At 35.3% G+C, this 27,280-nt stretch overlaps 1 protein-coding gene across 1 annotated transcript in view; it reads right to left on the bottom strand.

The window, feature by feature from the left end:
- Positions 1-27,280, bottom strand: part of LOC122814071 (cytospin-B-like) — an 804,690-nt gene that overhangs the window by 383,046 nt on the left and 394,364 nt on the right. The window contains exon 8 of the mRNA XM_044086684.1: positions 9,710-9,857. Coding sequence (XP_043942619.1) covers positions 9,710-9,857 — 148 coding nt within the window. The remainder of the gene's footprint in view (positions 1-9,709; positions 9,858-27,280) is intronic.

Here is a 27,280-nt window from a genome sequence, read left to right as displayed (position 1 = left end):
GCTTACATATTTTCTCCTTCAATGCAGTTTCTGTAGGTAAAAATAACTATTAAGTAGTTCCATATATTTAAAACTTGTCTCTAAGTTAATCTGTTGCCATTTGTATAAAAGATCAGTATAAATAGTGCCTGTGGTGGGCATCTTCAAAATCCTGAGGCCCCTAGGTACAATCTTCTTTGCTATACATGCCTCAAAGTGTTGTCTTTGAAGCTGAAGACGTTTTAGTTTCAAAAAGTCACTTTCCATCTCATGTATCAAAGTATCTAGCCCTTCATGATTTTTATCAGTTCCATCATTATCATTCACTCCTGCTTTAAAGTAATAATTGAGCAAATGATTGGTCTCACTCTGAATGGCATCATGAAACCTGGTCGATTTGTCCAAACAGTTATGTTTATCATCCAACCAGACATTTGGGTTATACGGTAATTCAACAATTACATCCTCTGCATAGCTCTCCGCCATGAGTGCGTGAGTGTTAAACAACAATAAGGTATAAGGAAAACTGCAAGGTTACACTCACCAACACTCATGTGCTTCCAAATAGTTAAAGAGAAAATATATGAAATGCAGGCGTGGTGGCACAGTATGCGTAGAGCGTATCAATCAACAGCAGTCTGTATAACACACAAATACACTAATACGCTAGCTGCGTACAGAGTTACCAGTTAGTCAGTATCACCGTAAAAATCAAAAGTATACCAAGTACTGTATCAGGCTTCCGTGGAACAATGGCTTGAAAACTCTTCAGCACCTCAAGCGTTCAACGGGACATATCCAAAGTCGTATAACAAAGAAAGCAGGTAAATGCAATGCAGGCTTGTTATTCAACGCCAGTATGCGAGTCAGTGCATACAAAAATAAGCTATCTGCTTGTAGATGGAGTCAACAGTTAATTCAAATAAAGTACCTGATTCAAGAGCAAAACTTCAGAGGAACAATAGCTTGGAAACCTTCAATGACAAACCAAGCGTTCAACAGAGTATATCCAAGGTAGTTTATTCATATAAAAATCGGCAAGCGCTTTCAACTAGGTCTTCATCAGGCCGTTAAACAATTTAGACTGACAAAGCACTCATATTTATAACAAAACATCACAGTAGCAACGATGTCATTTCCTGTTAAAATTTTAAACTGACAGAGCATCACAGTAATGGAAATGCCATTTCCTGTTACTACTAATTCAAAATCTAAAAACATTTTAAATAGAAAATATATATAAAAAAGGTATATATAAAAAGATATGTAGTGATAGTTGCACACAAAAGCTGACTGTATGTAGTGATGCTCTGTCAGTTTAAAATTTTAACAGGAAATGACATCGTTGCTACTGTGATGTTTTGTTATAAATATGAGTGCTTTGTCAGTCTAAATTGTTTAACGGCCTGATGAAGACCTAGTTGAAAGCGCTTGCCGATTTTTATATGAATAAACTACCTTGGATATACTCTATTGAACGCTTGGTTTGTCATTGAAGGTTTCCAAGCTATTGTTCCTCTGAAGTTTTGCTCTTGAATCATGTACTTTATTTGAATTAACTGTTGACTCCATCTACAAGCAGATAGCTTATTTTTGTATGCACTGACTCACATACTGGCATTGAATAACAAGCCTGCATTGCATTTACCTGCTTTCTTTGTTATACGACTTTGGATATGTCCCGTTGAACGCTTGAGGTGCTGAAGAGTTTTCAAGCCATTGTTCCACAGAAGCCTGATACAGTACTTGGTATACTTTTGATTTTTACTGTGATACTGACTAACTGGTAACTCTATCTGTACGCAGCTAGCGTATTAGTGTATTTGTGTGTTATACAGACTGCTGTTGATTGATACGCTCTACGCATACTGTGCCACCACGCCTGCATTTCACATATTATAAAAAGTAAGCCTTACTGCAACAGTAATCTGTCCCCCTTTGAGTAGGTATTATAAAAAGTAAACCGTAGTACAACAGTAATCTTTCCCTCTTTGAGTAGGTATTATAATAAGTAAGCCTCAGTACAACAGTAATCTGTCCCTCTTTGAGTAGGTATTATAATAAATAGGCCTTAGTACAACAGTAATATGTCCTTCTTTGAGGAGATATTATAATAAGTAAACCTAATACTACAGTAATATGGCCAACTTTGAGTAGGTGTTCTAATAAGTAAGCCTTAATACAACAGTTATCTGTCAGTCTTTAACTAGACAATATAATATGTAAGCCTTAGTACAACAGTAATCTGTCCTTCTTTGTATAGATAGTATAATAAGTAAGTCTTAATACCATAGTAATCTGTCCTTCTTTGAGGAGATATTATAATAAGTAAGCCTATTACTACAGTAATCTGGCCAACTTTGAGTAGGTATTATAATAAGTAAGCCTTACTACAACAGTAATCTGTCTTTCTTTGAGTAGGTATTATAAAAAGTAAGACGTAGTCCAACAGTAATCTGTCTCTCTTTTAGTAGGTATTATAATAAGTAAGCCTTAGTACAACAGTAATCTCTCCATATTTCAGTAGGTATTATAAAAAGTAAGCCTTACTACAACAGTAATCTGTCCTCCTTTGAGTAGGTATTATAAAAAGTAAACCGTAGTACAACAGTAATCTGTCCCTCTTTGTGTTGATATTATAATAAGTAAGCCTTAGTACAACAGTAATCTGTCCTTCTTTGAGTAGGTATTATAATAAGTAAGCCTTAGTACAACAGTAATCTGGCCATCTTTTAGTGGGTATTATAATAAGTAAGCCTTAATACCATAGTAATCTGTCCTTCTTTGAGGAGATATTATAATAAGTAAGCCTTAGTACAACAGTACTCTGTCCATCATTGAGTAGGTATTATAATAAGTAAGCCTTAGTACAACAGTAATATGTCTGTCTTTGAGTAGGTACCATAAAAAGTAAGCCGTAGTACACCAGTAATCTGTTCATCATTGAGTAAAGATTATATCAAGTAAGCCTTAGTACACCAGTAATCTGTCCTTCTTTGAGTAGGTATTATAATAAGTAAGCCTTAGTACAACAGTAATCTGACCATCTTTGAGTAGGTGTTATTATAGGTAAGCCTTAGTACACCAGTAATCAGTGAGTCCTAAACTAGACATTAAAATAAGTAAGCCTTAGTACAACAGTAATCTGTCCTTCTTTGAGTATGTATTATAATAAGTAAGCCTTAGTACAACAGTGATCTCTCCATCTATGAGTACATATTACAATAAGTAAACCTTAGTACAACAGTAATCTGGCCATCTTTGAGTAGGTATTAAGTAAGCCTTAGTACAACAGTAATCTGTCCCTCTTTGAGTGGGTATTATAATAAGAAAGCTTTGCACACCAGTAATCTTTCCTTCTTTGAGGAGGTAGTATAATAAGTAAGCCTTATTAGAACAGTACTTTGTCCCTCTTTGAGTATGTATTATAATAAGTAAGCCTTAGTACAATAGTTTTCTTTCCATATATGAGTAGGTATTATAATAAGTAAGCCTTAGTACAATAGTATTCTGTCCATATTTGAGTAGGTATCTTAATAAGTAAACCTTAGTACAACAGTAAGCTGTCCCTCTTTGAGTAGGTATTATAATAAGTAAGCCTTAGTACAACAGTAATCTGTCCCTCTTTGAGTGGGTATTATAATAAGTAAGCTTTGCACACCAGTAATCTTTCCTTCTTTGAGGAGGTAGTATAATAAGTAAGCATTATTACAACAGTACTCTGTCCCTCTTTGAGTATGTATTATAATAAGTAAGCCTTAGTACAACATTAATCTGCCCCTCTTTTAGTATGTATTATAATAAGTACGCTTTGCACACCAGTAATCTGTCCCTCTTTGTGCAGGTATTATAATAAGTAAGCTTAGTACAACAGTACTCTGTCCCTCTTTTAGTAGGTATTATAATAAGCAGTACTACAGTAATCTGTCCATCTTTGAGTAAGTATTATTATAAGTAATCCTTAGTATACCACTAATTAGTGAGTCTTTAACTAGACATTGTAATAAATAAGCCTTAGTACACCAGTAATCTGTCAGTCTTTAACTACACATTATAATAAGCAAGCCTTAGTACAACAGTAATCTGTCCTTCTTTCAGTAGGTATTATAATAAGTAAGCCTTAGTACAACAGTAATCTGTCCATTTTTGAGCAGGTATTATAATAAGTAAGTTTTAGTGTAACAATAATATGTCCTACTTTGTGTAGGCATTATAATAAATAAGCCTTAGTACAACAGTAAACTGTCCATATTTGAGCAGGTATTATAATACGTAAGCCTTATTATAACAGTAACATGCCCTACTTTGTGTAGGCATTATAATAAGTAAGCCTTTGTACAACAGTAATCTGTCCATATTTGAGTAGGTATTATAATAAGTAAGCCTTACTACAACAGTAATCTGTCCCTCTTTGTGGAGGTATTATAAAAATTAAGCCGTAGTACAACAGTAATCTGTCCCTCTTTCAGTAGGTATTATAATAAGTAAGCTTTGCACACCAGTAATCTTTCATTCTTTGAGTAGGTATTATAATAAGTAAGCCTTAGTACAACAGTACTCTGTCCCTCATTTAGTAGGTATTACAATAAGTAAGCCTTAGTACTACAGTCATCTGTCCATCTTTGAGTAAGTATTATTATAAGTAACCTTAGTGTACCAGTAATTAGTGAGTCTTTAACTAGACATTGTAGTAAGTAAGCCTTAGTACACCAGTAATCTGTTAGTCTTTAACTAGACGTTATAATAAGTAAGCCTAAGTACAACAGTAATCTGTCTTTCTTTGAGTATGCATTAGAATAAGTAAGCCTTTGTACAAAGTAATATGTCCATTTTTGAGTAGGAATTATAATAAGTAAGCCTTACTACAACAGTTATCTTTCCCTCTTTGAGTAGGTATTATAAAAATTAAGCCATAGTACAACAGTAATCTGTCCATTATTTGAGTAGGTATTATAATAAGTAAGCCTTACTACAACAGAAATCTGTCCCTCTTTGAGTAGATATTATAAAAAGTAATCCGAAGTACAACAGTAATCTGTCCATCTTTGAGTAGGTATTATAATAAGTAAGCCTTACTACAACAGTATTCTGTCCATCTTTGAGTAGGTATTATAATAACTAAGCCTTAGTACAAAGTAATATGTCTTACTTTGAGTAGGTATTATAATAAATAGTCCTTAGTACAACAGTAATCTGTCTTTTTTTGAGTAGATATTATAATATGTAAGCCTAGTACTACAGTAATCTGGCCACCTTTGAGTAGGTATTCTAATAAGTAAGCCTTAATACAACAGTAATCTGTCAGTCTTTAACTAGACATTATAATAAGTAAGCCTTAGTACAGCAGTAATCTGTCCTTCTTTGAGTAGGTATTATAATAAGAAAGCCTTACTACAACAGTAATCTGTGCATTTTTTAGTGGGTATTATAACAAGTAAACCTTAGTACAACAGTAATCTGTCCATCTTTGAGTAGGTATTATAATAAGTAAGCCTTAGTACAACAGTAATCTTTCCATCTTTGAGTAGGTATTATAATCAGTAAGCCTCAATACAACAGTAATATGTTTGTCTTTGTGTAGGTACCATAATAAGTAAGCCTTAGTACACCAGTAATCCTTCCATCTTTGAATAAAGATTAAAGTAAGTAAGCTTTGGTACACCAGCAATCTGTCCATCTTTGAGTAGGTATTATAATAAGTAGGCTTTGTACATGGGTAATCCATCCTTCTTTGAGTAGGTATTATAATAAGTAAGCTTTAGTACAACAGTAATCAGTCCATCTTTGAGTAGGTACCATAAAAAGTAAGCCTTAGTACAACAGTAATATGTCTGGCTTTGAGTAGGTATTAGAATAAGTATGCCTTAGTACACCAGTAATCTGTCCTTCTTTGAGTCTGTATTATTATAAGTAAGCTTTAGTACACCAGTAATCAGTGAGTCTTAAACTAGACATTATAATAAGTAAGCCTTAATACACCAGTAATCTGTCAGCCTTTAACTAGACATTATAATAAGTAAGCCTTAGTACGATAGTAATCTGTCCTTCTTTGAATAGGTATTATAATAAGTACACCTTAGTATACCAGTAATCTGTCCTTCTTTGAGTAGGTATTACAATAATAAGCCTTAATGCAACAGTATTCTGCCCAACCTTGAGTAGGTATTATAGTAAGTAAGCCTTAGTACACCAGTATTCTGTCAGACTTTAACTAGACATTATAATACGTAAGCCTTAATACAACAGTAATCTCTCCATCTTTGAGTACATATTATAAGTAAACCTTAGTACAACAGTAATCTGGCCATCCTTGAGTATGTATTATAATGAGTAAGCCTTAGTACAAAAGTAATATGTCCTCCTCTGAGTAGGCATTATAATAAGTAAGCCTTAGTACAATAGTAATCTGTCCATATTTGAGAAGGTATTATAATAAGTAAGCTTTGCACACCAGGAATCTTTCCTTCTTTGAGTAGGTATTATAATAAGTAAGCCTTAGTACAACAGTAATATGTCCATCTTTGAGTAGGTATTATAATAAGTAAGCCTTAGTACAAAGTAATATGTCCTACTTTGAGTAGGTATTATAATAAGTAAGCCTTAGTACAACAGTAATCGGTCTTCTTTGAGTAGGTATTATAAAAAGTAAGCCTTAGTACAACAGCAATCTGGCCATTTTGAGTAGGCATTATAATAAGTAAGCCTTAATACAACAATAATCTTGCCTTCTTTGAGTAGATATTATAATAAGTAAGCCTAGTAGTACAGTAATCTGGCCATCTTTGGGTAGGTATTATAATAATTAAGCCTTAATACAATAATAAGTATGCCTTAGGACAACAATAATCTGCCCTTATTTGAGTAGACATTATAATAAGTAAGCCTTAGAACAACAATAATCTGCCCTTATTTGAGTAGGTATTATAATAAGTAAGCCTTAGTACACCAGTAATCTGTCAGCCTTTAACTAGACATTATAATAAGTAAGCCTTAGTACAACAGTAATCTGTCCATCTTTGAGTAGGTATTACAATAAGTAAGCCTTAGTACAACAGTAATCTTCAATATACCCACACAGACCCACAAGTCAATTAATGCTGTTGTACATTTTTTAAGAAAGAAATTTCTTACTTTTCTTAAATAATGTCTTTGTATAACAGTGCTGTGTTTTTCCTCTGTGTTGTTTCTGCATGTTTCCATGTTTGTTGATGTACTGCGCATGTGCATGGGGCTTACATTCCCACCCTTGCACAGTACATCAGTGATGTGGACAGCAAGCCATGGAGAAAGGAAGATCTCCATTGCTTTTTTTTTTAATTATAAAATCTGGACAGTTTAGAGGTATGAGAGACAGGGCAGAAGTACAAGATAAATCAGGTATGTTTCTTTAATTTTGCAGAACATACATTATTTTCCTTGTATTTGCTCTGCCCTCCATACATACCACTCAACCTCTTAGCTCAAAAATATGATCAAATCCATAAATAAGGGAATAAATGAATATTATTGGCAGAAATCTGGATTGGCCATGGGAACCCCATGTGCCAACAGTTATGCCAACATAGTGTTGGCAAAATGGGAGGAAGAATTGTGCTTGGATAGCCTCAATAGCTGGAATAACAACATAGTTGTATATAAATGTTTTGTTGATGACATCTTTATTTTATGGAAAGGTGATGAACACTCTCTCAGAAGTTTTGAGTCTTTCTTGGATAACACCACATCTTTTTTTAAGATTTGACTTTATTTTTTCTGATACTACCATCAATTTCCTTGATATCCAACTGACATTGAATCATGTATATGGGATAGATACATCTATGCACAGGAAGACAACATGTTGCAATCACATGCTCCATAGGACCAGTATGCACCCAAAGCATATTTTTAAAAATAAAGCGGAGAATTAAGTGAAATGTATATCAAAACTCTGCACTAAAGATGAAGCTTTTGAAAAAGAAAAGGAAAGGCATATTGATAACTTTATGGAAAGAGGATATAATAAGGATGAAGTCATAAAAATCATGAATAGAACATCAGACTTAGGAACTGGCAAAGGAAGACCGTATTTTCCCGCTGGTTGAGTGAGAAAGAAGATGAGAAGAATAAGAAGGAAACAAGACGAGAGTTTGTCTTACAATGCGTTCATACGAGAGACCAGAAAAAAGAACTGCTCTGTTCTGACTTCAGATGAGAACCTCAGGAGCATTGTAGGGGAGACACCCAGTTTTTCCTTTAAGAATAGGAAAAATCTGAAAAGGTTCTTATACCATGGGAATCGTCGAAACTTGGACACAGAACATTCACCCATGAATAAAGTAGGCACCTATAAATGTGTATTTTGTAAAGCATGTCAACATATTAAAACGGATAATTTATTTATACATCCAACATCTAAGAAGGAATGCAGGTTCAAAGGGTTTGCGAACTGCAGGATCAAAAATGTGATTTATATTGCTCAGTGCCAACGCTGCCCAGCCTTCTATGGGGGGAAAACAAATAAAATGTTCAAGGAGTGTATCCTGAGACACTGTCAGGACATTAGAAATTAAGTAAATACGAATGCTCTATATGGTCATATTAAAGTTAATGGAGACCACACTTTTAAATTTATGGTCGTAAGCAGGCTAGTCGAAACAATACAAGGAGGGGATCTGGCCAACTATACTGAAACTGAGAAAAAAAAATAGATTATGAACCTTAGACCGGACCAGAAACCTGGACTGGATGAAATTGTACCGCTCAAACCCATCTTGAAAGGAAGGGCTCTAAAGAAATAATGCACATGCATTAATCCTGTGTTATTTCACTTTAAAAACTCCAAGCTTTTAGCTAACACTAAGTAAATAGAACATGCACTCTGAATGAGAGGTGTGTCCATACACCAAAACTTAATTGGTTGATTGAATGAATGAGCTGCAGGAAGCTCTTTTTAAATGAAAGGAAGCTGCTTTTTTCTTTAGGATTTGATAAAAGGTTCAACAACCGAAAGCACTTATCCAGACAGCAACAGCAGGATTATGTTTTACTTTGTTAATAAAGGAACTGATTTTAACAATTTCAGCCATTTTCCTTCAGCGTGGGTGGCAGCAGCAGGTTTGCTCTCTACATTTACTTGGTTTCCACGTGTACTGCCTTTGGTGGTTTTCTCTCTACATTTACTTGGTTTCCACGTGTACTGCCTTTGGTGGTTTGCTCTCTACATTTACTTGGTTTCCACGTGTACTGCCTTTGGTGGTTTGCTCTCTACATTTACTTGGTTTCCATGTGTACTGCCTTTGGTGGTTTGCTCTCTACATTTACTTGGTTTCCATGTGCACTGCCTTTGGTGGTTTGCTCTCTACATTTACTTGGTTTCCACGTGCACTGCCTTTGGTGGTTTGCGCTCTACATTTACTTGGTTTCCGTGTGCACTGCCTTTGGTGGTTTGCGCTCTACATTTACTTGGTTTCCGCGTGTACTGCCTTTGGAGGTGAGCTCAGTCAATCTTTTTATTTCTGTTTTTTTTTCATTCAAGATTCAATTTAATGAAATGATTGTTGCTTCTTCTCCTCACAGTGATCCCACCTCCCTCTACCTGTAATTCTCCCGAGTGACTGCCTCTGGCATCCTGCTGACTTACTAGTGTTACAGAATGACTCTGCTCCACATTCTTAATGCAGGACTTCAGAAAGCCCTTACTAACTGAAGGAACCTGATCAGAAGTACTGTAACCTAGTCAGAAGGTTACCTGGTTCAGCTGAGTAGAAGAATTCATGGATCCTGCAGGCAGACCCTTCCTGAGTCGAGTGATACCATTTACAGTAGGGGGGTCAGTCAGAGAATTAACTGCTTCCTCCGTCTTTTCTCGATGGCTGCCATGGTCTACAGTGACAAATCTATACCAAAATAAAAGAAGACTATAAACAACAAACAAAATCAGATAACAGATGCATTCTGACAGAATCAATGAATGGCAGATTAGGCAGGGTACAAAATATGAGAACCAGTCTGAAATATGTGATTTTCGTATTTTTTCACTTATTTATTTTACAGACATCATATAGGATAAAGGATATGTAGGCAGTGAAAAACTTGGTGCCTGAATATCCGAGTTAAGAAAAAAAAATACTGCTAGCTTAGACAGTTTAAGAAACCCTGAAGCAAATTAACATGCCTTTCATATAAATGTGTATTTAGTTTTATTACATTTTGTTTTTTATTAATGTTGTAGAGTACCGTCTTTCATGACCATCAGCATTTCTGTTACTCTTTCCCTCTGCTGCCAGGTCACTCAGTTTAGTCAATCTCGACCTTGAATAAAGCACTGCAGATATACCTTAATCCCCACCGTTTTTGTCACATGTATGTTTACTGCACCTACACTGTCAGGATCCAGTGATATGTGCACAAGCATGCTTGCATGCTGATGGAGGGTGTTCAGTATACAACCTCATTCCCAGGACTCTATCCCCAACTGTTTATTGAACTGGTCTACAGCCCTGTCCACCCCAAGAAGGACAGACCACCTTAACCACTGTTTGTTAACCTACCAATCCCATGACCCAAGTCTTACCAAACCTAATTCTCTTACATCACAGGTGGATACCTTACCTCTGTGCCAGTGTAACAGCTACATGAGTCTTACTAAAGGCCATTAAACTAAGATAAGTTCCTCTCATTTTCATAGTTGTTCACTTTTTGCCCACTGATACTGTCTGCAGGACTGATTATGGTTCTTGAGGTCACAGCACAGTAGCCCTGGCTGTAGTGTCATTTCTAACCCTTGATCTACTACCCCTCAAAGAAGTTGTAAACTCACAAAGGTCACAGTGCAAACCCCTATTCATTGCTGAGTTTGTTTCATTTTAAATATGCTAGCTAATTGCTGATTTGGTATCTCAGTAGTTTATTTCATTTTATTTTATTTAAATGCATTAACAGAGGTATAGCACTGAATGCCTGAGTACGAATGTCAGGCCCAGCCCTGATATACAAGAAAATGTGCAAATGTACAGAGATGAAAAACATTACTGCAAAGCTTTAAGCGCTGAACATTAGATAGCTTATTTATTGGCATTTCTTTATCAGGGTAATCCAAAAGAGCAGTGCCCATTTTGAGCTGCAGCTCGGGGAGAAAGGCTCCATTATACAGAAATCATGGACGTCATTTGCATTGTTTCATCATTTACAGTGAGTTTCATTTATGAGCAACAGTTCCATTCAGACATCCTTGATATCAGTTACAACATTTACAGTTTCAATTACAAATAACAGTTGCATGGGTTATATATGAATACAAATGTTACGATAAAGAGAGCAGCACAGAAAAGGAAGGATGGTAGGTGGCACAAGAAAGGTAAGGGAGATTACATGATAGAGGAGGGGATAGTTGGGATAATAGTACAGCAAGCTTTCTGGGGCAGTTATGGCACAAATTCATAAAGCTATACTAGTACCAGTTTAACCAGTGTGGTGCAGGTGAAGAGCTATTCATAAAGCTATACTAGTACCAGTTTAACCAGTGTGGTGCAGGTGAAGAGCTATTCATAAAGCTATACTAGTACCAGTTTAACCAGTGTGGTGCAGGTGAAGAGCTATTCATAAAGCTATACTAGTACCAGTTTAACCAGTGCGGTGCAGGTGAAGAGCTATTCATAAAGCTATACTAGTACCAGTTTAACCAGTGCGGTGCAGGTGAAGAGCTATTCATAAAGCTATACTAGTACCAGTTTAACCAGTGTGGTGCAGGTGAAGAGCTATTCATAAAGCTATACTAGTACCAGTTTAACCAGTGTGGTGCAGGTGAAGAGCTATTTACATATCAGATGTTGCTTCAGTTGACATTTAAAGCCTTTCAGGTTCAGACGGTCCTTAACTGGAGTGGGATGGTATTGCAGCTATTAGCAATGTTGTATGACTACAGGGGGTATCCTGCATTGTTGTTAGGTTTAGTTATGGAGACTAACGATTTGCCAGTGGAACGCTGAGGTCTCTTAAAAGTGTAAGGTTGAATGATGGAGTGAATTGATGGGAATTTTTCAGGGTTGTGCAGTAGTTCGAAGTTTGTAATTAATTGTGAGTACAAGAGAGAATTTTGTAGTTCAAGCTAGTTTAGTTGTTTTTGAGAGAGAGAGAGAGAGACCCATATCATCTATACTGTTGGTTGGTTGTGAAGTTGGCTGCTTTCTTGTACATTGTTCTAGTTTGGCTGATAGAGAGGAGTTGAGATTGGTTAGGATAGAACAGGCATATAATAGGAGGGGGTAGAAAAGAAGTAGCTATGTTTTGTCTAGAAAAGTCAGTAAGGTGCGCTTTTACTTCACAGGGGCAGCCTAGCTTTTGGTGTGTCTTCTTTATGGTTTGTTGAAGGTACAGATCAAATATACAAGTAATATCAAGTATCATCTGAAATAGTGAAAGCAAATAACAGGAAGGGTAATAATATAAATGTTTAGTTGTTAATTGTACCAGTAAGGCAGGTATACAGTACCAGAATGTGACAGTGAGCATGCTATTAAAGAAGCTCAGTTAATATAACTGAGGATATATCAGGGAAGAGTAAGAGACTACTGGTGGAGAATGCTGGAGAGAAAAATGGGGACGTGGAGTGACAGTGAGCATGCTATTAAAGAAGCTCAGTTAATATAACTGATGATATATCAGGGAAGAGTAAGAGACTACTGGTGGAGAATGCTGGAGAGAAAAATGGGGACGTGGATTGACAGGTTTGAAGAGGGGAGGACTGAGAGGAGGCTAAGTAGACATAATTCACAGAGAATCGTGCACAGATTGGAATGCAGAAGTAACTTTCCTTGTCAGAGTTTAGATTATAGGGTTGGTTATGAAGCAACAGCACCATGCTTCCTTTACTATGTGATGTTTATAGCTTTTCTGAATTACAGGCCTAAATACTCCCCTTTCAATTACCCTTATTAAAAGGCACATTTGACTTTAATTCTGATGAATGTATTATTAAGTCATAACTCCCCACACACTTTACTGTAAATTATGGTGGTCCTATGTTTATAGATATTATGTCATCATCCTTGTCTTCAACAATTTTAATTTGTTTGGCAAATAGCCTCCCACTGGATTGCAGCTCTGCCTCAGAAATTCCCATCTAAGAGACATTAGAAGTCCTGCACTGAAGATAGTTTGACTTCTGTCAACTAGAAATTCATAAGCTACCTTCAGTGGTGAAGTTAATGTCAAATTTCTAACGCATCTGTTTCAGTATGAGAAACATGCCCTGATCATTCACTTATGCTGGCTTGTTTGAAAAACTCAAGCAGTCAAACCATTCTCCTGAGCCGTGTAATAGTTTATAGAAAATGATCGGAGATGCAGGATTATCTGTCATAAGAACACAAAAAGAGACTGCTTAATTCAAAACTATCACTTGGGGACCTAATTACAGTACACCAAAGTGTCATATAAGGTAGGGATCACCTGTATAGTGAAGCTTAGTGTCCTGGTTTTTGGGTCTCTAATGAAATTTATTTGAGAATCTTTTTTTTTAATTTATCTTTAACTCAGGGCTATTGATTAATGAGAGGGATAACTACCCAGTTAATGACAAATATTGCCAAAATAAAATAACTGTTTTTCAGTCTTAGTTGGCAAATGGCACTGCAGTTGTAAAATGAACAAACATTATCTTTGTGACTTTATTCTCAATTCGTTATAACACGTTATAATCATATTGTATTAGTTATCATACTGGGTATTACACAAAAAAATAAAGCTGAGTTTGAGTAAATGATTTTAATGCAAAAGTGTATGCAAAATATAGATGTGGGTTATGAACTTGGTGCTGTTCACATTCTGCCATTATTTTCTGTGTTATTTCTTTAAAAAAGCACAGACCATATTTCATTTAAGTCTACAATGAACTTGCAATGTGTTTCCTCTTAAGACATGTACTCTCCTAAGTTTAAAATAAGTCTCACCGCATTATTCTTAAATGATGTGCTTTCAAAGCTTAAAATATCTCACATTGTTCTTCTAACTGCAGGTTGGAAGGTACATTTGGCTCAAGTCATCAGGGGCCAACTGTTAGCCAGAGCGTCACCAGGGGGCAACTGTTAGCTAGAGCGTCACCAGGGGGCTACTGTTAGCCAGAGCGTGAAGCATTATGCCTTAAAGTTTGCTTATTAGAAAGCATCATATACTGTTTTGTGAGACTGTAAAGTCATATAAAAGTTTCAGAGTGCTTATGGGTAATAAATGATGTACAGTAATATCTCTGCTAACATGTCAGAGCCAAGATACTCATCAGCATTAACCTAGCTTGTCCTTAGGGATGTAAAATATAATAGAAATAAAGAATATGTTTGTTGCTACAGCAAAAGGGGTGAGACCTTAAATCACTGAGCAGTGTAGAAGATATTCTACAGACTGAGATTATTTATTCATTTCCTTATTGCATTTGTTATTTGGGCTGGAGCACTAATTCTGACCAAATCAAGTCTCACCCTGAAGTCAGTAATATGACTACTCATACACAGTACAATATAAAACCAGGAAGTGATTGTGAATAAAATGCAAAGAACGTGTGTTTATATCGAGCTCAGTGATTGGTATATGTTTGTATCTCTTCTTGTAAGTGGTTCACCATTCAAATAATCTAATCACTCAATTTGTGTGTGTGTTCCAAGCTTATTCTAGTATAATCAGGTTACAACTTCTGACAAGAAACACACAAGAGACAAACTGTAACTGTGACATTAGCAGCAGTCATGCAAACAGCTCAAACTAATATCTCCCTTGGAAACTTCGGAAGTGAGACTGACTTTTCTTATCTAAAATGTCTAAAAAACATTTTCATCAGGTGGATAAACCTTTCCAGTAAAACATTAAGTGGCAGAACCTAAAACAAAACTCCGTGCTGGGCCTGTATCATTTTTACTTTCTGGGTTTTATATAACAAGCTGGCTTTCTGGTCTTTTTCTGAGAAAGCTGGCTTTCTGGTATTTTTCTGAGATGTGTCCTACAAGATGATCAGCTTTAACATTTGGCTTAATGTCTGGTGTCATTCAAAGGGGATCCAGTGTCTGTCTGCCTGGGATGACATGCTTGACAAGCCACGCTGCTTCGCAAGGGACGGCTTGCACCTGTCACCCCTGGGATTCCGGATATTGGCTAAGGCTCTTGCCACCCCCATAGTGCCTTTTTTAGGCAAGGCTCAAATTCTAAACCTACCACCCTAGAAAACAAAAATGGGAAGAAACTGAGGGTAATGCTGCTCAATGCCAGAAGTCTAAATCTCAAAATGCACGCACTCGAGGCCCTTCTCAGTATGGAGAACATCGATGTCTGTGCTGTAACTGAAACCTGTTTCAAGGCTCCTGAGAGCACCCTGGCACTATTAGGTTTTACCTCATATCATGCGTTCCGCCCAAAAACCCAGACCACACCACAAAAGGAGGGTGTATCCATATTCATAAAGGATACCCACACCTCCAGGTTGGTGGCAACGCATCAAGCTTGGAAACCATCCAGGTGCAACTAACCATAGGCAAAACTGCTCTACAAATTGTAGCATGCTACAGGCCACCCTCTTAAACTCAGGAACCCCACACAGCCTTCCTGAAGACACTGGAGGGTATTAATGTATCTCCAAACACCATCATATTGGGTGACTTCAACTACCCAAATATAGACTGGGAACATTACTCAAGCCCTAACTTTCTAGCCCAACGGTTCCTGGAGTTCATAAATTCAAATGCCATGGAACAGCTAGTCACTGTTCCCACGAGAGGAGAAAATATACTAGATCTCATTGTCACAAACATGGGGACAAAATGCTCCACACCCGAAATATATCCCTCATTGGTGAGATCTGATCATAAACTAATCTCACTGGAAATCCACATCCCGCCCCCACCCCAAACAAAAAAGACCATAGTGAAGAACTTCTCTAAAGCAAACTTCACACTACTCAAGACTGGTGTGGTATCCTTCAAGGCCCCTGAGCCAGTGGAAACCACAACCCAAGCTGCGGAAGCCCTTACAAATGCCTTCTATGAACACCTCCAGGACTGCATGGATCAGGCAATCCCAAATAAAACCAAGACTCTTTCCACAAAGGGCAAACGTCCAGTCTGGTGGACCCCAGCCATTAACAAACTTTACAATAAAAGGAGAAAGCTATTACATGATAGAACAAAATCCATAAAAGGGAAGTCACCCCTGATCATTATTAGTAAAAAAATACGAGCACTCATAAAATCAACTAAGGCCAATTTTGAGAGAAAAATTGCCATGGATTCAAAGGACAATCATAAGGCCTTTTTCAGCTATGTTAGGAACCTGGGTGGAAACTCCCAGATATGCTCAGAATTAGTCCAAAATGATACAAAAATCACTGAACCCACAGACATTGCCAACATACTGGCAGACAGGTTCAGTGCAAACTTCACCCCTCTCTCACCCCCTAAAGGAGAGATAACTATCCCAGCCGAGTGTAGCCTCCCGGACATCTCAAATGCGCAGGTGAAAGCTGCTCTCTCTAAAGCTAAAAACACAGCATCAATGGGACCGGATGGTGTCCCCGGCTGTGTGCTACACGAGCTAAATGAGGAATTAAACCCGCACATAAGGCAGCTGTTTAATCTCAGCCTTACCACAGGATACGTGCCCAAGGAGTGGCGTACGGCAACTGTGGTCCCACTCCACAAAGGCGGCACCTCTACGGACCCTGGTAATTACCCGCCATAAGCTTAACAAGTCTAGTCTGGAAAGCTATGGAGAGGATCATAATGGAGCTCATAAACAAAGATATAGGGGACTTGCAGACATTGGACCCGACCCAGTTTGGCTTTGTCAAGGGAAGATCATGCCTTTTGAACTTGGTCGACTTCGAAACAGTCACCAAGGCCATTGATGAGCGAAAGGCAGTCCATACAGCCTACCTTGACCTTGCAAAGGCTTTCGACACAATACCCCACTCGGATATTGTAGAAAAACTTACCAGCTTAAATGTAAACCCATATGTCACAAGATGGGTTGCAAACTGGCTTAAGGACAGAACCCACAGGGTTAGAGTTGCTGGCACTGTGTCAGACTCCAAGCCGGTCACAAGTGGTGTCCCACAGGGCTCGGTCCTTGGCCCCCTATTGTTTGGCATCTACTTCTCAGAAGTACAGGCCAACATGGGAGGACTTTGGCTGACAAAGTTTGCAGACGACTGCAAACTGGGCGCCGTAGTGGAAAGTGCATCGGACACGGATATCCTTCAGAAGGGACTCACGGAAACAGATAGCTGGTGCCAGAGCCATGGCCTGAAGTTAAACGCCAAAAAATGTATAGTCATACCCTTCGGGAAAAACAAGGTAACCCCAAGCTACCATATAGGTGGCAATCCACTAAGCACAGAAGAGGTTATCAGGGACCTGGAGACCCAGGTTGACAGTGGCCTTTCTTTTGACACTCACATTGCTAAAGTGGTTAGAAAGACCTTCTACATTGCCCACCTGATCATGAAGGGATTCACATCCAGATCTAGTGAGGTCATTGTTCCCTGTACTCTTCACTTATCAGACCAATGATCAAGTACAATGCCCCATTCGGGATGTATCTCACCCGACATCTGCAGCAATTGGAGAGACCCCAAAGTTCCTCACCAAAAGGATAAAGGGACTCCAAAATCTGTCATATGCTGCCAGATTGAAGAAACTCCAGCTCTATTCAGTCGCATACCGTCTGCTCAGAGGTGACATGTGCCTGACATACAAGGCCATGTCCAACCCAGAATTAATGGACATGCTCCACCTCAAAAAATCCAAATCCACCAAAACCACTAGAGCAAGCGACTTAAACCTTAGCACGGATATAAATAGGACGTGCTGGAGGGATAGATTTATCACTCAGAGACTCCCTATGCTGTGGAATAAAATCCCGGTCCATGTGAGGCAGAGCACCTCGCTGACTCTGTTCAAGAGAAATCTAGACCTGTGGATGGGAGATCGTAGATTTACCCTGGGAATCATCTCTGTGTCACTGCTGGACAGAGGCACAACAAACTAATGGGCACAGTATTTTTTCATATAAGGGGTGGCGTAAGCCACAAAAATTTGGGCTAGGCTTATAAATGCCTTAGGGCAGATAGCCTAGTATAAACCTATGAACCTATGAACCTATATCACAGATTACATTTATTCTGTCATGTTATGATTGAATCTTTAACATAATTAAGTTAAACCTTGGTCAGTTTCTGATCACTGGCCATTATTGTTACTGTTTTATCCCTCTGCTTATATTTCTGCATTGCCTGTTAAATTGTTTACAAATTATCTAAATTATAAACTGTTTTAGACCTATTTAATAATGTGCTCCCTTATATACCATTTTAAGTACAATTATTACTAAGGAGACATGTTTAGAATGAAAATTGCATCCATAAATGTTACATTCTTATGAAACATGGAAACTTTGAAAGGTTATGCTAATAAAAAATATTCGGCATATTTATTCAATGCTTGTTACAAGAATCTCTCATAGGAATTATTCCCAGTTATAGGAATCTATCATAGGAATTAATCACAATTATGTGATTTGCATTATAATTAATCCCAGTTATAGGATTCTCATAGGAATTAATCCCAGTTATAGGAATGTATCATAAAAGTTAATCCCAGTACACATATGACCAAGATGATTGGATGACATCAACATTAATTATTATTTGCTACCTACAGCCCTGTTTTATGTCTTATTAATGAACTATTTGACAAGGCCATGGCAGTGATACCTGGTACAATATTTGACATATTACTTTGACATATAACTCTCAGCTGTCACTGATTTTGTAGAATGCCCCTGATTTTGTCATATACTTTAGCCCTGATCCCTGTAAAATGTTGTTTTGTTAAGTATCTGAAGATTACAGTCAATTTGACCAGACGTTACAGTTTCATGTTACTTTTTCTCCAGAAAATGTATCTGTTGTTTCACTAATTTCTTAAGTGAATTAAAGTATTATTTAAAAAAGTGTCCCCAATTTTGGGCATCTGTACCCCCATTATCTGAAGGTGAAAGAGGCCCCAGTTTGTCAATCTAACATTATAAAAAATGCATTTGTCAAGTACTTAAGAGATCACCTGGTCTTCTAATAATCTGTACTTCCAGAATACGTAATAAAAAGCTATCAAAATATTATGGCCATGGTTTTACCTTTTTCTTCTACCAAAGCAACCTTAAAACCACAAACAATCTTTTAAAATATATCTCTTCCTTTGGCAGACCAGGAGATGTATGTTTCTCTCTTCTCAAGTTTTCTGAAAGCTTTCAACAATATTCTTCTAAACCCAAATGGTTTATTATGTTCTGTTTATGACATTGATCCAATATCCGGAATCCAAAAACGTACCACAGAGCCCTTGTACCAGCAACAACAAGTAGGTAGTCTTAACGAATTTATTTATCACAAACGTTTTCGCCGCACAAAGGTGCAGCTTCCTCAGAGAAAACAAATTAACAATGAGGTAAAAGTGCACGCCCCTTTTATACAAAGAAAAAGGAAATGACAACATGGTAAGGTGAAACTCATTGTAGTAATTGGTAAACAAGTAGAAGCCTACACAAGAACAACTTGTTCCCCAAAGAGAAAATGCAAACATTAATTCATGTTAGTAATAAGCATTTCAAAGTGTGGAATGTTACCAAAGAAATAAACATAAAATTTAAAATGACATATTTAAAATTTTTAAAATATGTAAAAGAAAACATAACGTTAAAGTAAAAATTCAACATAAAAAGTCATTCAAATAGCAACTCATAAAAAAGTAAGTATAATATGCAGTAATGGATTAAATCTTAGTAAAAAATAAAAATAACACAATAATATCTTTAAGGTACACAGTTGCTCATTATGGTTCATACTTATAATGGATTACCATTATTTTTTTACTAAGATTTAATCCATTACTGCATATTATACTTACTTTTTTATGAGTTGCTATTTGAATGACTTTTTATGTTGAATTTTTACTTTAACGTTATGTTTTCTTTTACATATTTTAAGAATTTTAAATATGTCATTTTAAATTTTATGTTTATTTCTTTGGTAACATTCCACACTTTGAAATGCTTATTACTAACATGAATTAATGTTTGCATTTTCTCTTTGGGGAACAAGTTGTTCTTGTGTAGGCTTCTACTTGTTTACCAATTACTACAATGAGTTTCACCTTACCATGTTGTCATTTCCTTTTTCTTTGTATAAAAGGCGCACTTTTACCTCATTGTTAATTTGTTTTCTCTGAGGAAGCTGCACCTTTGTGCGGCGAAAACGTTTGTGATAAATAAATTCGTTAAGACTACCTACTTGTTGTTGCTGGTACAAGGGCTCTGTGGTACGTTTTTGGATTCCAGTTGTTCTTTTCTTTTGCATTGATCCAATATCCCTTGAGGATGCCCTTGGCGAAACCTTTGACCGATCAGAGTCTGAACAGCTCTTTAACGTCATAGATGAGTTACAATTTCAAGCAGTGCATCCATGGGAGAAATGATAATTTACTTTGTTAGAACTTGGATTCATCTGTAAACTATTTTAATAACAGGGCAGGTTACAGACCACAGCAAAGCTTCTAATTTGGCCTCATATCAGTCATCAGCTAAGGAAGTTTACTTACATGGATGTGACAGTTTGACATTAACCTAGTCTGCAGATTACCTTCAGTGTACAAAAAAGTTAAAGTTTTGTTTTGAAATGAACTGTGTCATGTTTAAGGAGTTCCACAATATTCATTCTTCATCCCTATCCTAGTCTGTGTTTTTCTCAGTCTTGTTAAGCCCACAAATATCACCTGTTTGCCGACAAATGCAACCTGTTTTGCTCACACATATGCAGGTGATGTTCTGAGATTCAGGGTCTGTCAGTCTACATTCATCAACAGGTCAAAACTACATGATAGCTTTTCCAAATTTTCTAGCAGGTCAAAGGGAGACAGTTTATGAAACATGGCTGTGTTTCTGACGATAAATAATCACTACTCCTTCACCTGGAATTGATAGACAGAACAGACTTCTGTTAACTCATTCACTCCAAGGTAGCTCAGGAAGTTTGCACTGTAACTTCCAATGGCTGGAGCCTACGTCTTTAGACAGAATCAAGTTATGCAGTCACATTTCAAACAAATGTTCATATATCTGGAACCATAGGGATTATGAAAGAAGTATAAATGGCAAACTCTTCAGCACAAGCTAGTTTTACAGTGCTACTATTGTTTAGGTTCTAGGTCTTAAAATGAATTTTATAAGTCACAGTAAACATAATTATTATGTTTGTAATATTTTGTAAACAACTTAAAATATCTCAGCAACAAGTCAAGTTACATGCATACTGTCAACAGCATTTTATTCATCTAGCTAATAGCTTTCATGTGAGGCTAAGGAGTTATGTATGTTACTTGGTTGTTGAGATATTTAGAAAAATGTCAAAATTATATCTATATAAATTAATATCATAAAAAAACAGTTAATATATCATTACTTGCACTAGGCAGAGTTCAAATAGTTTTGCAGATGAGTTTGCCATTGTGTAAGCTTTAAGATGAAATCTTTTAAAATGTTGTATATAGCATGGTTTTGGAATTATTGATGCAAATATGAACAAGCAATATTTAATGCCCAGAGGCATCAGTAGGAGTTAACTGCATTAACACTTGAGGAAGTCACTCAGATGTAATGAGTTAAAACATTTTTACATGGAGGAAAATTCCAAACAGCCCCTTGTAGGGGATGTCCATTATAAATAATGAACCTACCTCTGAGGCTGCTAAAATTTATAGCACTTTACATACATAGCCCCTTGTTAGGGGGCTGCACACCACAAGTAATGAACCTACCTCTGAGGCTGCTAAAATTTATAGCACTTTACATACATAGCCCCCTGTTAGGGGGCTGCACACCACAAGTAATGAACCTACCTCTGAGGCTGCTAAAATTTATAGCACTTTACATACATAGCCCCCTGTTAGGGGGCTGCACACCACAAGTAATGAAACTACCTGTGAGGTTGCTAAACTTTATACCACATTACAAATCATTTTGTTAAGAGTCTGTTCCATCTCTCACCATCAAGGAAACAGTTTTCATTGTACTGGTGGTTAGAGAAGCAGGCAGGTGCCCACCTTAATATCAGGTTTGAGAAATATGCCCATATTTATTTTTTATTTGCTTTTGTTTACTGTGAAAGTCTGTCTGGAAACTGAAATGTCCATTTTCAATGGAGGCCCTTGAAGGAAATCTCCAAAAGAAGGACAGAAATACATTTTTTGACAATTCAAAAGAAAATTAGTCAACAGAAATTATTTAAAAAGTGCATCAGATTAAGGAAATACATGTTTTAAGACATTTGGAGTAAAATCAAAAACACTATGTTAATACACTTGTACAGTATCCATAGTGGCCAGGGTTAGGATGGCATACCTCAAACTGTAGGTGCGGTTGGTACAGCCGTATAGTTTATTGGTTGGCGGGTGATATTTTAGTATAGATATGAATTACTGCATGTTACTTAAAAGCCAGATTTGCTTTGGAAATTTGTTCCATGCCTTAGCGATTGTGACAAGGAATAGCAAGTCACCATAATAATTACTTGATTTATTAGCGACAGTTAGGTTTTGTTTGGTACATGCCATTGTAGCCACCTACTTAGACAGGTTTAAAGATGGAGCCAAGTTCTAACAAAATAGACCACTACCTTACCCATGCATGGATTGCTTGAAACATTAACTCATTTACATACTAAGGGGTGTGAGTTGACCCCTACCTCTCTTATTTTTTTCAACTAGATAAAGTAAAAGTAAAAATGATGTTTGCCCTCAGAGTTTGCTGATGGGTCTCCAGATTCTGAACATCTAAAGTTTGTACAATTCTTTGGAAAGGAGTAGTCATGCAAACAACAGATGATTTACATCCTTGTCAAAGTCCAGCTATAACTCTAGAGAAGTGTACATCTGCTTAAACCAAGTCTGTTAAGCAGAGATCACCTCGGAGTAGACGATATGCGACAGAGTATAGCTTTAGTTTTTTAAGGCGGTCAGCATAGGCCATCTGCTTTAGGCATATTTGTGACATCATGGTTACCATGTTACATCATGTTACCAAGACATGTTACCTGCTTAATATGCAGTTAATATACTTTTGTCATATTTTAATGTGTAAATGATTTTATTACCCTGAAGTTTACTGCCACTGCTTTCTCTCTAACTATGTTGGTCCATGTATGTGATTTTATAATTATAGTATGTTTGTTTCTATTAATTTTTCTAGGTAAGTTGGTAATGTCTGGAAAGGGATCACATGGCCCATTTTTGTTACCCACTGAAAATAAAGTCAGAGAAGGCTCTGATAGGTAATGTTAGGCTGATCAAAAAAAAAAACTGCTTCTGACCAGCTGCATGGTATTTACTCACTGTACACCTGGTTTAATGCTATACATTGCTTTCATTTTGTTGCAGCCCTCACAAAACACAGAGATTGAAAAAAATAAGTCATTCTGTAATTCTGGACCTCTGAGCGTGAAGATAAGTGCTGTGACTACAGTTTCCTCCATCTTAGTATACAGTCGGCACCAGGAAGTATCTTCCAATATATTGCATGACAGAGAGCTGGGATTGGTCCAGTGAGACTTTTGATGTGGATAAAGCATAAATTATTCCCTTAAAAATAAAAGAAATCCTTAGCAATGCCTTAGGGTCACTATACATAGATAAAACTTATAATGCTGAAATGTAGATTATCTGAATGTACATAATGAGATTGTGTCCTCGTATATGAGTAAAGCACTCAGCAACAGTGCTTTTTTGTGGGGTCTTAGTCAAACAGTATATAATCATGTGCCTGATAAATAGGAAAGCATAATATGTGTACATAATGTGAGAGCGGTATAGTTAAATGTAAAATGTCCACTTCTGCCTTCTTTGTAAAGAGGATCAGGACAGCACTGAAAAGTCCCAGAGGCAGTGCAGATGTTGTCAGTGCTTTATTCACTGAGTGAAAATGATACCACATTACTATGCCTTTGTCTGCAGACTAAATCTCAGAAACAATTCGATGTTGGGGTTGTAGTAGACAGAATGAGGGACCTAAATAATACAAGGTCAGACTGAGAACCCTTAACTTATTACAATATGTTTTTATCTATTTATTTATTAATAATACAAGGTCAGACTGAGAACCCTTAACTTATTACAATATGTTTTTATCTATTTATTTATTAATAATACAAGGTCAGACTGAGAACCCTTAACTTATTACAATATGTTTTTATCTATTTATTTATTAATAATACAAGGTCAGACTGAGAACCCTTAACTTATTACAATATGTTTTATCTATTTATTTATTAATAATACAAGGTCAGACTGAGAACCCTTAACTTATTACAATATGTTTTTATCTATTTATTTATTAATAATACAAGGTCAGACTGAGAACCCTTAACTTATTACAATATGTTTTTATCTATTTATTTATTAATAATACAAGGTCAGACTGAGAACCCTTAACTTATTACAATATGTTTTTATCTATTTATTTATTAATAATACAAGGTCAGACTGAGAACCCTTAACTTATTACAATATGTTTTTATCTATTTATTTATTAATAATACAAGGTCAGACTGAGAACCCTTAACTTATTACAATATGTTTTTATCTATTTATTTATTAATAATACAAGGTCAGACTGAGAACCCTTAACTTATTAGAATATGTTTTTATCTATTTATTTATTAATAATGCAAGGTCAGACTGAGAACCCTTAACTTATTAGAATATGTTTTTATCTATTTATTTATTAATAATGCAAGGTCAGACTGAGAACCCTTAACTTATTACACTATGTTTTTATCTATTTATTTATTAATAATACAAGGTCAGACTGAGAACCCTTAACTTATTACACTATGTTTTTATCTATTTATTTATTAATAATACAAGGTCAGACTGAGAACCCTTAACTTATTACAATATGTTTTTATCTATTTATTTATTAATAATACAAGGTCAGACTGAGAACCCTTAACTTATTACAATATGTTTTTATCTATGTATTTATTAATAATACAAGGTCAGACTGAGAATCCTTAACTTATTACAATATGTTTTTATCTATTTATTTATTAATAATACAAGGTCAGACTGAGAACCCTTAACTTATTACAATATGTTTTTATCTATTTATTTATTAATAATACAAGGTCAGACTGAGAACCCTTAACTTATTACAATATGTTTTTATCTATTTATTTATTAATAATGCAAGGTCAGACTGAGAACCATTAACTTATTACAATATGTTTTTATCTATTTATTTATTAATAATACAAGGTCAGACTGAGAACCCTTAACTTATTACAATATGTTTTTATCTATGTATTTATTAATAATACAAGGTCAGACTGAGAATCCTTAACTTATTACAATATGTTTTTATCTATTTATTTATTAATAATACAAGGTCAGACTGGGAACCCTTAACTTATTACAATATGTTTTTATCTATTTATTTATTAATAATACAAGGTCAGACTGAGAACCCTTAACTTATTACAATATGTTTTTATCTATTTATTTATTAATAATACAAGGTCAGACTGAGAATCCTTAACTTATTACAATATGTTTTTATCTATTTATTTATTAATAATGCAAGGTCAGACTGAGAACCATTAACTTATTACAATATGTTTTTATCTATTTATTTATTAATAATACAAGGTCAGACTGAGAACCCTTAACTTATTACAATATGTTTTTATCTATGTATTTATTAATAATACAAGGTCAGACTGAGAATCCTTAACTTATTACAATATGTTTTTATCTATTTATTTATTAATAATACAAGGTCAGACTGAGAACCCTTAACTTATTACAATATGTTTTATCTATTTATTTATTAATAATACAAGGTCAGACTGAGAACCCTTAACTTATTACAATATGTTTTTATCTATTTATTTATTAATAATACAAGGTCAGACTGAGAACCCTTAACTTATTACAATATGTTTTTATCTATTTATTTATTAATAATACAAGGTCAGACTGAGAACCCTTAACTTATTACAATATGTTTTTATCTATTTATTTATTAATAATGCAAGGTCAGACTGAGAACCCTTAACTTATTACAATATGTTTTTATCTATTTATTTATTAATAATGCAAGGTCAGACTGAGAACCCTTAACTTATTACAATATGTTTTTATCTATTTATTTATTAATAATACAAGGTCAGACTGAGAACCCTTAACGTATTACAATATGTTTTTATCTATTTATTTATTAATAATACAAGGTCAGACTGAGAACCCTTAACTTATTACAATATGTTTTTATCTATTTATTTATTAATAATACAAGGTCAGACTGAGAACCCTTAACTTATTACAATATGTTTTTATCTATTTATTTATTAATAATGCAAGGTCAGACTGAGAACCATTAACTTATTACAATATGTTTTTATCTATTTATTTATTAATAATACAAGGTCAGACTTAGAACCCTTAACTTATTACAATATGTTTTTATCTATGTATTTATTAATAATACAAGGTCAGACTGAGAATCCTTAACTTATTACAATATGTTTTTATCTATTTATTTATTAATAATACAAGGTCAGACTGAGAACCCTCAACTTATTACAATATGTTTTTATCTATTTATTTATTAATAATACAAGGTCAGACTGAGAACCCTCAACTTATTACAATATGTTTTTATCTATTTATTTATTAATAATACAAGGTCAGACTGAGAACCCTTAACTTATTACAATATGTTTTATCTATTTATTTATTAATAATACAAGGTCAGACTGAGAACCCTTAACTTATTACAATATGTTTTTATCTATTTATTTATTAATAATACAAGGTCAGACTGAGAACCCTTAACTTATTACAATATGTTTTTATCTATTTATTTATTAATAATACAAGGTCAGACTGAGAACCCTTAACTTATTACAATATGTTTTATCTATTTATTTATTAATAATGCAAGGTCAGACTGAGAACCATTAACTTATTACAATATGTTTTTATCTATTTATTTATTAATAATACAAGGTCAGACTGAGAACCCTTAACTTATTACAATATGCTTTTATCTATGTATTTATTAATAATACAAGGTCAGACTGAGAATCCTTAACTTATTACAATATGTTTTTATCTATTTATTTATTAATAATACAAGGTCAGACTGAGAACCCTTAACTTATTACAATATGTTTTTATCTATTTATTTATTAATAATACAAGGTCAGACTGAGAACCCTTAACTTATTACAATA

This window comes from Protopterus annectens, chromosome 10.part0, assembly GCF_019279795.1.
Source record: "Protopterus annectens isolate FY-2018-M chromosome 10.part0, PAN1.0, whole genome shotgun sequence".
NCBI lineage: Eukaryota > Metazoa > Chordata > Ceratodontiformes > Protopteridae > Protopterus > Protopterus annectens.
Note: the sequence above shows the minus strand (reverse complement) of the source record. Positions and strands in the feature narration are given on the sequence as shown.